Below are 12,712 nucleotides of genomic sequence, written 5' to 3' on the forward strand. Positions count from 1 at the left end.
CAGTTTTTCCAAGGGTAATTCGAACCAGTCATAAAGAATCGAGCCCTCCCCCCTCTCCAAGTACGCAGGTGGCTGCTGATCAGGGCCTGCTTCTGGCCCTTATAGGAGAATTTGGCCTCGATAATACTTTCACAGAGGTAACAAGGCTTTTGGAAATTTATCAAACTTCCCATGGGCTTTGCAAGACCCAATTTCTCATAGGGAAAATTTGGCAGATGCATTTTAACATATGGAAAAAATGGTATCGCCATGCCTAAAAGCATAATTTGAAACATAGCACATCCCCCCCCCTACGTAATAAGAACTCTTCTTGTTACTCCTTGACTTTCAATTTGCTTTTTGCGTATGGTAATTGAAAAGGCTTTGTGTTACACTATACGAGTTTTCATATATACTGAATGGGAGAGCCAAGAAAACAAAAATTGAGTTTCAAGTTTTTTTTTCTTCTTCAAGATTAGGAAAAATCAATTCTTTTATTCAAAGGTGCAGTTTTATACTAATTCTAGAAAGTAGAAAACGAAATATACGCCTCAAGCTCAAGTACAAGATATGCACACCTCAATACTAGGGGGTTTTAAACCAAATAGCTAAGATTAATTATCCAAATATTTAAAATAAAAATAAAAGAGGTTTGAAGGAGAAACAGAATTCAATTGAGATTTACTCTTTGAGTAAAACGGACGTTTTAGAATGTATTGTTTTACTTTATATTCCTATTTTCTTCCTGTTTCGTAATAATGTCAATCTTTACTGGGATGCACACCCCAAATACCAGGCTATTTTAAGCCAAATATCTAAAAAAAAAATATCTAGTATCTAAAAATGAAAGAATAAATATTTTTGAATGAGCAAAAGATCTTCGTTGGGGTTTACTCTTTCCGTTGAACGGACTTTGTTTTTTTTTTAACCTTTTTTTTCGTGTTTTGTAATAAGGTTAATCAAACAGTTCGTGGTAACGAACTGTAAGTAAGGAGCGACGCGGCTCAATAATAACTGAAACTCTAAATAACGAAATTTTGATACCAATAGATACATCAAAAGAATCATATTTAATGCTGATTTTAAATATATTAATTTCATCAAGTTCAGTCATACCCATCAAAAGTTACGCGCCTGAGAAAATGTGTCTGATTTTTGAGAAAAGGGGGAAACACCCCCTAAAAGTCATAGAACCTTAATGAAAATCACACCATCAGATTCAGTGTATCAGAGAACCCTACTATAGAGGTTTCAATTTTGTATTTTTTACCAGAAGAAAGACCACGGATGTGTGTTTATTGTTTTTTTGTTTGTTTTTTGTTTGTTTGTTTTTTTCCCCAGGGGGGATCGTATCGACCCAGTGGTCCTAGAATATCAGGAGAGGGCCCATTCGAACGGAAATTAAAAGTTCTAGTGTCCTTTTTAAGTGACAAAAAAATGGAGGGCCACTAGAACCCCTTACACTCTCCTTTTTTTTCAAAATCACCCGCTCTAAATTTTGAGATAGCCATTTTGTTCAGCCTGATCGAAAATATAATAACTATGTCTATTAGGATTACTGGTTCCCCCTAAGTCTCCGGAGGAAGGGCTTAAAGTTATGAGCTTCACCCAATGTTTACACATATCATTAGTTATTGGGAAATATATAGACATTGTCGAGGGGGATTTTTTCTGGTTGTGAGGAGGGGGGCGGTCGGAGGTAAAGTCCCTAACATATGTAATAAAAACATACAATATAGAAGTTCGTTACGTAAGTTAATTCGTAAGTTACGTTAGAACAAAATTTCGAGAAAGCCATTTAGCCAAAACAAGTAAAATTAATATGCAAATTTCATTCTAATTATTCATATACGGTGAGCCAAAATCAAAGCTGCATTAATTCAAAAGCGCTCAGAAATTGAATAAAACAAACAAGTTGTTTTAACTCAAAGTAAGGAGCGGCATTAAAACTTAAAACGAACAGAAATTATTCCGTATATGAAAGGGGCTGTCCCCTCCTCAACGCCTCGCTCATTACGCTACAGGTAGACTCTTTATCACAACACTATTTTATAAAAAAATAAAAAACTTTATCGTAAAGAGTGCGGCGTTGAGGAGGGGACAGCCCCTTTCATATTCGGATTAATTTCTGTTCGTTTTAAGTTTCAATGTCGCTCCTTACTTTCAGTTAAAACAACTTGTTTTTTTTATTTAATCTCTACCGGGGATGTACCACTCAAATAGGAGACTATTTTAAGCCAAATATCTGGGTTCTTTTTAATTTGTTCAATAAAAAGAAATCTGACTATCCCACTGGTTCCATAAAAAATTAAAGTTTTGAAATATGACTAGTCTTTATATTACTATTATATTTGAATTAAAAAAGAGTTCAATTGAGATTTACTCTTTGTATACAACAGACTTTTTGAAAGAAAATTGTCTTTATTTTATCCAGTTTTGTAATAATGTAAATCCTTACCTGGGATGCACACGTCAAGTACCAGGCTACTTTAAGCCAATGTCTAAAAGAAATATCTATAAATGAAAAATAAGCATTGAACAAGAAAAAGAATTCAGCAAAGATTACTCTTAGCATCAACGGACTTTAGAAACAAATTATCACGTTTTAGTTTTTAAATTCTTTCTGTTTCGTAATAATGCCAATATCTACTAGGGATATGCCCCTCAAGTAAGAGAATAGTTTAAACCAAATATCTAATCTTTTTTAATATATGTCCCGTAAACAAGACATCCGTCTTCTCCATCAAAAACGTACCTTTTGAAATGTGACTCTTTTGTTACTATTGGATTTGAACGAGACAAAAGAGTGCACATGAGAACTATTCTTACCATGAAACGGCTTTTTTAAAAATTTTTGGGGGGCTTTTGTTTTTGTTCTTCTAAGGTTTTTCTTTTAGTTGTATCAAAATTACGAAGTATTTAGGGTATTATAATATTTCGCGCCACTAGGCCATGTCACCATATTTTCATTGCCCTGCTGAACCGTAAAAAAATGAACTAAACAATTTTCATAATTGACGCTTTTCGTCAATACATACACCTCCATATACATCTCAAATATATAATACATACATGCACACCTCAACACCAGGGTGTTTTAAACCAAATAGCTAAGGAAATTATCCAAATTTCAGCAATAAAAAAAGGGTACTTATATGTTATTCCGACTATACTCAAGTTCGTGATCTTTGTAAAACCAGTTTCTTTGTCTGCATTTGGAGATAATTAGCCTATTATTCTCAGTGAGATAATCTACTATGCAGGTATATTTCAATTAAATCTTTAATGTATAGAGTTAGTTAGATTAGGTATTTAATATAATGCGTTCTGGGCGGCCTGCTTTCCATAATTCTCTGTTGTAGTCTCCATAAAAGTGTTATATTTTCATCTGATTTTGGTATATTTCATTATGATTAATCTAACTTCACTTCTTGAGTGTGGTCGGGATAACACGTAAGTACCAAATACACTTTGAGTAAAATGAACGTTTTTAATTAATTTTTTTACTTTTATTCTTATTTCCTTTCAGTTTTGAAGTAAGGCCAGTCTCTACTAGGGGTGCACCTCTCAATTAGAGGTTATTTTAAACCAAACACCCAATCTTATTTAAGAGTTCAGTTTCTTTAGCATTTTTTTTTTTCTTCTTCCTGTTTCGTAATAATGTCAATCGTCTGAGAGAATTCTCACTAGTCGGACCACAGAAACCTAGTCACCGTTTAGTATCAATAAACCAAATCGCGGTTACTAAGTCATTATTTCAGTGTGAACGTCATTTCCTTAGGAATGGTCAGTCGCGTGAAAAGAGCACGTGTTTTGAAACGACAGGAACTGTTTGAAAAAAAGTAAAAGATACATTAATAACTCCACCAATTGATTAATACCCCTTACTGACCTTTCTTTGTCCTTGATTGTTAAAAATTATTTCTTAAAGTCAGGGCGGTATCCAGGGTTTTTTCTGGAGTGGGGGGAGATTACAAAAAAACTTAAAAAAAGCATCAAATATTTGTTTGTATACGTTTTTGTTACGTTTTTTACTACTCTAACCAACATTCCACGGGGGGCCAAAGCCCCTAAACCCTTTCCCCCCTGGATACGGCCTTATTTATAGTAGAGGAACATTGAAAATGAAATCTGATTTCTTGTATTTACTAAGTGGAAACTTACACAGCCATATGCATCTTAAAAAATAATAAAAATTGGGTATTCATTTTTAATGAAAAAGGCCTCCATACGCAGTTGTGCAGTTTTTCGTAGGTGAGGGTACTAAATTAAACAAAGAAACATGGGTGAAACGTTAGCAGAAAGCAAGGTAGAAAGATATGGCAACAAAACCTTAAGAAGGTGTGGCTTTCCTTTCGAAGTGTAGTTGTCTTTGGAATTCAACAGATTGTTAATGTTTGAATTTTTAGCGATTTTAACTTAATGATTTTTAACTTAAGCGTCGAATTTAACTTAGTTTTGTTTATTTTATTTTGCTGATCAGCCTGGCAATGGAAATATGACAAAGTGGCAACGTGGGTTAATAATTCGGTACTGCCTTAAAAACTTGTAATTTTGAAACGACTAAAAAAAAGCCTTGGAAATTTTGTTTTCAAGTATGAGTCCGGGGGGGGGGGTTATTTTTATTTTAGTTTCCTTTGTACTTTTATCGTTCGAAATTCATGCGCATTTTTGCTGCTTTGACATTATCACATTTTATTGTTGAATTTAATCTTTTTTTAAATGACACTGCACATTGAGATAAATTGTTGACTTGCTATGATATTAAAGATTTATTCATAAAGGGGGATTTAAATAGTATTTTATTGTGATAAGACCTAAAATGACTTCAGTGAGTCTAAAGGAATGTCTTGTTTCTTAAGGGCTGTCCTTAGGAGTTGGATTAGCTCCGCCCAGTTATTTCTAATTAACTCCGAGGGCTAATTTTTAAATTGACTCTTTTTTTTAACTTTTCTTTAGGATTTCTTGGACAGTTGGTATAGACAAACTTTTGAGTTGTCTAAATTTGAGAGAAATGCTGGTAAATATGGCTTCTAATAGCAGTTTCCCAAAATGGCTTCCATGAGTCTTTATTTGTGTCAGTTTCTTTATAAATGATTCCTCAGGATCATGATTAACACCGCCTACTAATTCATTCTACCTATTGTTTTTTTTTAACTCCCAGTTAATATCTTAAATTAAGTCCATATGTTTATTTTTTTGGTTTATTTAGGTATTGTAAGTCGGGCGAAAAGAGCACGTGTTTTGAAACGCCAGGAATGTTTGAAGAAAGAAGTAGACGATGCGTTGATAAGTCCGCCTATTGATGAGTCATTGCCAGTTCCGAGTCAAGACAGCTGGGGAGCAATTACCAGAAAGTTCAGTAGGACGCAATTAAAAACTTCAGATAGTATTCCACAAATTAAGGTACCTTTCTAGAATGTGACTAGACTTGGGGTCTTAGCTCTTTTAAAATTTAATAGGGAGCAGGAATGGGGGTAGAATTTTGTCCTATGACGGATAGTACTGAAGAATTACTTTTTTTGCCTAATTTGAAGGAAATTCTTGAATTTTCATATATCGTACAAAAAAAACAGTTTTAAATGGAAAATGGCTCCGGAAACCTGGTTATGCCCATGGTTCATCCACAAGTTAATGTATATTTCTAGAATTTGACTACAATTATGATTTTAACCTTCTTATTATTTAGAAGGGAATGGAAAACGAGACTATGATTTATTCTACGACGAACTGTTTTTTATCCGGCTTTGTTCAAATTCTTTGATTTTTGCACATCCTAAAAAAACTTAATTTTTAAATTAAGGGTAAATGTCCCTGAGCTCGCTGGTGCTATTCGCAGCTCATTCACAAACTAAACTACCTTTCTAGAAGACGACTTCAGCATTAATTTGCCCTTTTCATAATTTACAAGGGAATGGAAAGAGGGGTGAGAACCTATCCTATGAAGGACAACGCTGAATAATTACGAAGTTTTTTTATCAGATTTTGAAGAAATTCTTCGGTTTTCACACATCCTAAGAAATTTTATTTTTAGAAGGATTATTTGAAAAAAACTACGTTTTCTAAAGAGTTAAAGAGGCTGAGTCACAAGTTCGAACCTTAAAACGTTCAGGGATTAGGAGGTGCAGTTGGGGGGCTGCCGCCCCCCAAACCCCCGCTTCCGTATATGAAAAGGGCTGTGCCCTCCTCAACGCCTCGCTCTTTACGCTAAAGTTTTTATTGTTTAAAAAAGAGTTGTGAGAAAGTCAAACTTTAGCGTAAAGAGCGAGGCGTTGAGGAGGGCACAGTCCTGTTCATATACGGAAGCGGGGGTTTGGGGGGCGACAGCCCCCCAACAGTACCTCCGAAAACCTGTACGTTTTAATGTTAGAACTTGTGACTCAGCCTCTTTAAATCTTTAGAAAACGTAGTTTTTTTAAAATAATTTCTGCACGTTTTTGTACAGTTTATTTCTTATTATTGCTTGACTAACTGTTAGCTGATCTTTTCAGGAGTTAAAGAGGGGGGGGGGGGGCGGCCGCCTCCCAAACCCCCCGCTTTTGAAGATTCGTGTGTTAAGGCTTTTAATTCCTGAATACTCAAATCAAATGCACAGTAAGATTTTCTTTTTTCAACTTTTCTTCGATCATGCGGGTATACGGCATGTTATCAAAGCAGTGAAGACTTATCCGTAACCTGAAGGCCGACTGTGATATTCTTCTGGAGACGCCTGTTGAGCCGAAGGATTTAATAGATTGGATTTAAAAAAAGAAACTGAGTTTCTTTTTTAAACTTTAAATTCAGCATATAAAAAATTTTATCTGACAGGGAATCGAACCCGGATATTCCGCCTGACAGTCAGGAACAGCGAGCATTGTACCACAGAGACACTTATTTTAGTCTCTCGTATCTATTTTTCACGCAAGCAAATCCCCACAAAACTTGATATTTGGTTTTTGGAAAATAGGGAAGAAAGGATCGGATTGAGCTGAAATTTTGAGGATAAGCTCCCAGGTCCCAGGAAAGCTTATCCTCTAAATTTCAGCCCGATCAGACAACGTTAAAGGGGGGCTGTGGTGGGAAAAATTAACCTGGACTCTTATAGGAAAACGAGGTTTTTCGTAAATGTAAATTTGGGGGATAATTTTTTCCGTATGAAAATATGAAAAGGCCCTAACAGGTTAAATTCCGCCTTGAATGAGTCCTCATTCACCCGGATCCGTTGCCAACTGTGACCTGTAGGCGTGGCTGATAAAAAAAAGAAGAGAAATGAACTTTAAGTGGCTATATCTGGTTTTTGGAAAACAGGGAAGGAGTAATTGGATTGAGCTGAAATTTCAAGGATAAGTTCTAGGACCCTAGGAAAGCTTAACTTCTAAATTTCCGCCCAATCAGACAATGTTAACGGGGGGTTTCAGGCGGAGGGTTGAAACTTCCAGCCAACTTTTACTGATGAACATACCTTCGGAGGGGGGTGAAATTTTGCATGTTTCTTAGTTGTAGCTGGGGCTACAAAATGCGATCACCGCTGTCTCTCTGCGACCGCTAGGACCGGAAATCGCTTAACATTGTGGTGGGTCGCCTCTTTAAAGAGGCACAAGTGTGCCTCCTTGACTAATGCCCCTGAGCTCACTGATTGTGCCCGTGGTTCATTCTCAAATTAAGGTACCTTTCTAGAAGTTGACTTCAATTATGGTTTTAGCCCTTTCATAATTTAGAAGGGAACGGAATGAGAGGCCAGATTATCCTATGAAGGACAGCGCTGAATAATTACGAATTATTTTATCCGATTTTGAAGAAATTCTTCGGTTTTCACACATCCTAAGAAATTCTATTTTTAGAAGGACTAATGTTTAATGTTAATGTTAAATAAAACACTTTTTTTTCCATCATTTTAAATTTTTTTTATTTAATTTAATTAAGGATTAGACTGGTTCTTTATTCCAAGGAAATCATTCAAGTAAGGAGCGTGTAAAAGAGTAAAAGTATTTAGCAATTTTGTGTCGCGTACGTGTAACTCGACCCCCCTTTAACTTAACCCCATTTAATTCAACCATCGTTCGATTCAATCCGCGTTTAACTCAACCCCCTACAAGCTCAATCCTATTAAAATCAAATCCCATTCCATTCAACTTCCATGCATTTATTATATAAAAAATCAATTTTTAATTTAATTAGTTTTTAGTTGAAACTCTTTTTCATTAACGGAACGTCAGTAAAAAAGGAACGTCCTCTATATATCACAAAACATCCTCTTTAACGAATTATAAATAGAAGAACGGTGTGGCTTAAAGAATTATTCCCTCCAGTTATCATCCCCTCCTCCCAGCTCTTATGAACTACTTCTACCCCTATAAACACGACAAATAGGCACTGGTTTATTACAGGATTTTTTTTTCATTTTCTAGCTCATTTCTAAGAAAGTCTGAGATATTATCATTCGTTTTGAAAAGCGAGGTGTTCAGAAAAATTTGACATTATTCGTCCTGTCTATCAACTCCATATTTCCTTCTTCAATTCTTTTTTCAATTCTTTTTTTTAACATTACTTACTAAATCTTGTTAAAAATAGTAAATTTCTTCGGCCGCCACACCGTCTTTCCATTTACAGAATTTAATAAAAGATGATATATAGAGAAAAACGGGTACAATATTTAAACAAAGCAGTGGAACAAAACAAAAAAACAACAAACTTCAAATAATAAAGATCTGAATATTTCGACTGCACGTCCGGGAGCCTTCATCAGTGCAATATAGGAATAAAGCTCAATTAAACAAAACAACAAGAAATAAAAAAACTCATATCTTAATAATTTCCAAATATCACTGCAGTCATTGCAAATAGCAACACAGAAATGACTAACTGATTGTGTCTCGTATAATTTCTATTTGGTAATGAGATGTAGCAAAAAATGAAATATTTTGAAAAAATTTCATATGCTCTAGGCATGACCCATGGTTGAAATTACAATGTTAAGATCTATTGAACCATTTAGAAATCTAAGGTTAGATATTGCAACAGGTCAAGGTAACTTATGTATTATATATTGAATGGATTTTTTTATTTGCTAACTTAGCTGCGGTCCGGAGACCCCTTCCAGTAAAATTTCAATAAGTAAAATTTATGTGTTGCATAGTAGTTAATTTAAATAAGTAAAATTTAAATAATATTTAGTTAAAAAAATTATTTTACATTATAGTAATTTTTTTTTACATTATATAACATTACATTATTTTATTTTACATTTATTTTTACGTAATATATACAATTTTTATTTTTCATTATAGTTACTTTACATTATGTAGTAATTTTGTTTATTTTACAAATTATAGTAAAATAATATTTCGTATTATTTAGTAAAATAATAAGTAAAGCTTATGTGTTGCATAATAGTCCCCAAACAAATGACAATCTTGTAAGGAAATGTCGAAATGAGGTCAATAAAATGTCGGATGGATGGATGGATGGATGGATGAAATGACATCATTTTTATACAATCCTGAAAAGGGTTTATGCCAGCCTTGCCTCTCACTCATACTACCTGTCTTGGATTTTTTCTCCAATTAGCCTTGGCTTGATGCCAACTTGATTTTAATTCAAACAAAGCGTTCAAAGTAAATGTATCAAAGTGTTCATAAATTGGATATTTTATTATCATTATCAAACCAGTAAGCTTTTTCAGTGAATTATAATCCCAGTAAAGCTATTAGATTTTGCAATATTTGTCCAAGGATTATAGTTCCTCACCTATAATAAAACCTTTGCTTAATCTACTAACCTAGTTTCTGGACATTTATTTATATTTTGTAAAAGTGGTCTGAATTTGAAATTTTTTCACTGATAATATTGGAGATTAGCCATCAAGCAGTGCGATTTTAAATAAATAGGACATCTGAGATTTAGAGGCATTTACGCTACAATTGAGGTGGGGAAAGAAAAGTAAGCAGGGGGTGGGGTGGAGAGTTGTTAGCAAGAGCCGTGGTACCCGCTGGGCTTGCCCTTTAAATTGTGCGGACAAGGTAGACAGCCTTCAACGCTTCACTTACTTTTCTTGCAAGGTAACCACCAGAAAATATTGAATATATAGTCCAATCCTCAAATATCTGCCTAGAATTTGATATAATTAATTATCAAAGAAATTGGTGAATGTATTTTGGACTTAATCCAGATTAATGAAATGAAAACTGTGCTGGTATTGAGTCCAGTTTTAAACTTTGTATCTAGATGCATGACGAAGGGTATTAAGACTGATATGTTCGTTAACAAAGGAATAGAGTTTTTTGATCATGCCAGTATTATGGAAGCCAAAAAACTGCTGTGGACTTACTATGAGGTTGAACTCGGATATGAAGAACGATTACGCAAATGCAAAAAAAAACTGTGATAACTTGACGGATATCGCGAAAGCCATGTGGCGCTGTGCTAAGGACGCTAAAGAGCTTCCGACTTTCGTTATTCTCGAACCGGAGTCTGTTCCCACGTGTGGTGACGAAATTGCAGTCTGTATTACTTCCAAAGTGAACGAAATGACGAGAAAAATTGACAGTGAGCTGCAACAGTTTTCCCGCAAGTTAGATACTCTGAACAATGGTTTGAAAGTTATTGCTGATTCCAAGAATCAGCCTACAGCCTTCTCGTCAGTACATAAAAAGCCAAATGTGGAAAAACAGCTGTTCTCGGTTGTCGTGAAGAATATGCCTCCTGAGTTAGACGATCCAGGAAAGCGTATGGACTTTATAACAAGATTGGCACTGGGTGATACAACATTAGCGGATGCAGTGCTCAGGCGGAGAAATAAGGAATGGCAACTGTCAGTCTCTTCGAAGCAGGCAGCAGAAAAAGTCTCGGCTGCTCTCAAAAGTAACCATAAAATTGACAATCAGCTTGGTTATTCCAAATTCACCGGCATAGTGAAACGTCTAACCAGCAACGTGAGGGATGACCTTCTGAAATGTCTGTCTAAAGACTATAAAAAAGCAATCAAGTGTGGCAATTTGCAAGCGTTTAAAATGTATTACCCATCTAAAAATGCATTTTCTGCTGCCTTAATGAACCCATTAAAACCAATTAAAATTGGTTTCGCACTATTTCGTCTAGAAGAATTCTGCTTTTTGCCTCGAAGGTGTTATCGGTGTCATCATGTGGGGCACATAGCGGCGGACTGTAAGGAAGCTGAAACTTGTAGCCGCTGTGGAGAAACTGGTCACACAAGCTCCCCTGAGAACCCTTGTCAAAATCCTGCTCGGTGCCTGAATTGCAATTAGACTAGGCACATATGTTATTACTATGCCTGTCCTGATAACAGAAAAAACTTGAAAGATGGATCACGCTCCCAAAATGTGTAGTATTCTGTCTTGGAATATAATGGGAAAGCACTTGAGAAAACAGTTCTGCTTGATACTATGAGCCTAACAAATGAAGTAATTTGTATACAAGAGCACCTGCTTTCCGAGGACAATACTAACCTGCTCAAGTTCTCAAGTTCACTCCAGTGTTTTATTCAGCCAGCTGAACGTGTGAAATCCAGAGGTCGGCGATCTGTTGGTTTAGCCACTTTGGTGAGAAAGTCTCTTCAGGCTGAACTTTTAGCATCAAGTAAACACCTCCTCGCTGTTAAAGTTCACGATAATGTGATAATAAACGTCTATCTTCCTATTAATTATAGATCTAGCCTCTCGGACAGCAAGTTCACGGCTGCAAGTACTCAGCTAAGCCGTTTCGTGAAGGCTCACATTCCTGGGAATAAAAAAGTTCTATAAATAGGGGACTTCAACTGTGACCTTCTTAATACCGAATCTGAAAGGACTCAAATCGTTATAGGTTCCCTTCCTGATCAGTTAAATGTCGTTGATAAGGACAAAGCTTATACATTTATCAGTGTTGCCACACCGTCTCAAATCTTGACCATGTGTTAACGAACTTCCCGGTGAGTGACGAGGTAAAAAATGCAGCTGATGGTTCATACTCTGACCATTTGCCTTTGTCATTGTCAATAACAGTGGACTGTCCAAAGTTGTCGGGTCCGTGCAAATCCAAATGGAGAGTATACAGTGACTAGAAACAAGTGTCGAATGATCTCTTTGCGGCTACTTCTGCCGATATCCTGAGTAAAATAAAAGTTCCCTTCCATCTGCTGCAGAGAAATGCAAACTCGTATTGCAGTGAAAGTGAAATACGTCTGCAGATAAACATGTACTGTGCAGAAATACCGCGGGCTCAGAGTATCTCGGAGAGTGTAGCAGTTCCTGTGAAGCGTATCCATAACAGATCGCAGGTGAAAGGGTGGTCTAGAAATCTGGAGCTAGCGGTGGCTTGTGCGTCAGCGAAGCTGTGGCTGAAAGTTTGGTATGATAGCGGGAAGCCACGGAGTGGAATAGTGAATGAGATTCGAATCCATACTAAACAAAAGTTCAATAAAGCGTTAGATGGCCACCGTGCAACCCTCAAAGAAAATTTTGTGCAAAAGCTCAGTAAGAATCCGAACCTTATTTGGTCGCTTCGGTTTAAGCCTGAAGAAGCTAAGCCTATGTCTAATATTTCTGCTAATCAGTGGAGTGCTTACTTTGAGTCCGAGTTCAAAGCGCCTGATCCAGTTCTTCTGTCTAATTACGAGAATGAGCTGGTTTCTATGCTTACCGACACCTTCGACGATTTCTCAGTGTCACCGGTCTTAATTTGCCAGGCCATTAAAAAGCTGAAAAAGGTATACCCAAAAGGCTGCGATAGTATTTGTGCTCTACTTATTTCTTTAGGA

At 36.0% G+C, this 12,712-nt stretch overlaps 1 protein-coding gene across 1 annotated transcript in view; it reads left to right on the forward strand.

Moving 5' to 3' along the window:
• The window catches only part of LOC148947340 (uncharacterized), a 327,588-nt gene that overhangs the window by 70,533 nt on the left and 244,343 nt on the right, over positions 1 to 12,712 (forward strand). Inside the window, exon 8 of the mRNA XM_089095216.1 lies at positions 5,192 to 5,385. Coding sequence (XP_088951342.1) covers positions 5,192 to 5,385 — 194 coding nt within the window. The remainder of the gene's footprint in view (positions 1 to 5,191; positions 5,386 to 12,712) is intronic.

The sequence above is a fragment of the Artemia sp. Qi Xiang Cuo genome, chromosome 10 (genome assembly GCF_049724085.1).
Source record: "Artemia sp. Qi Xiang Cuo chromosome 10, ASM4972408v1, whole genome shotgun sequence".
NCBI classification, from domain to species: Eukaryota; Metazoa; Arthropoda; class Branchiopoda; order Anostraca; family Artemiidae; genus Artemia; species Artemia sp. Qi Xiang Cuo.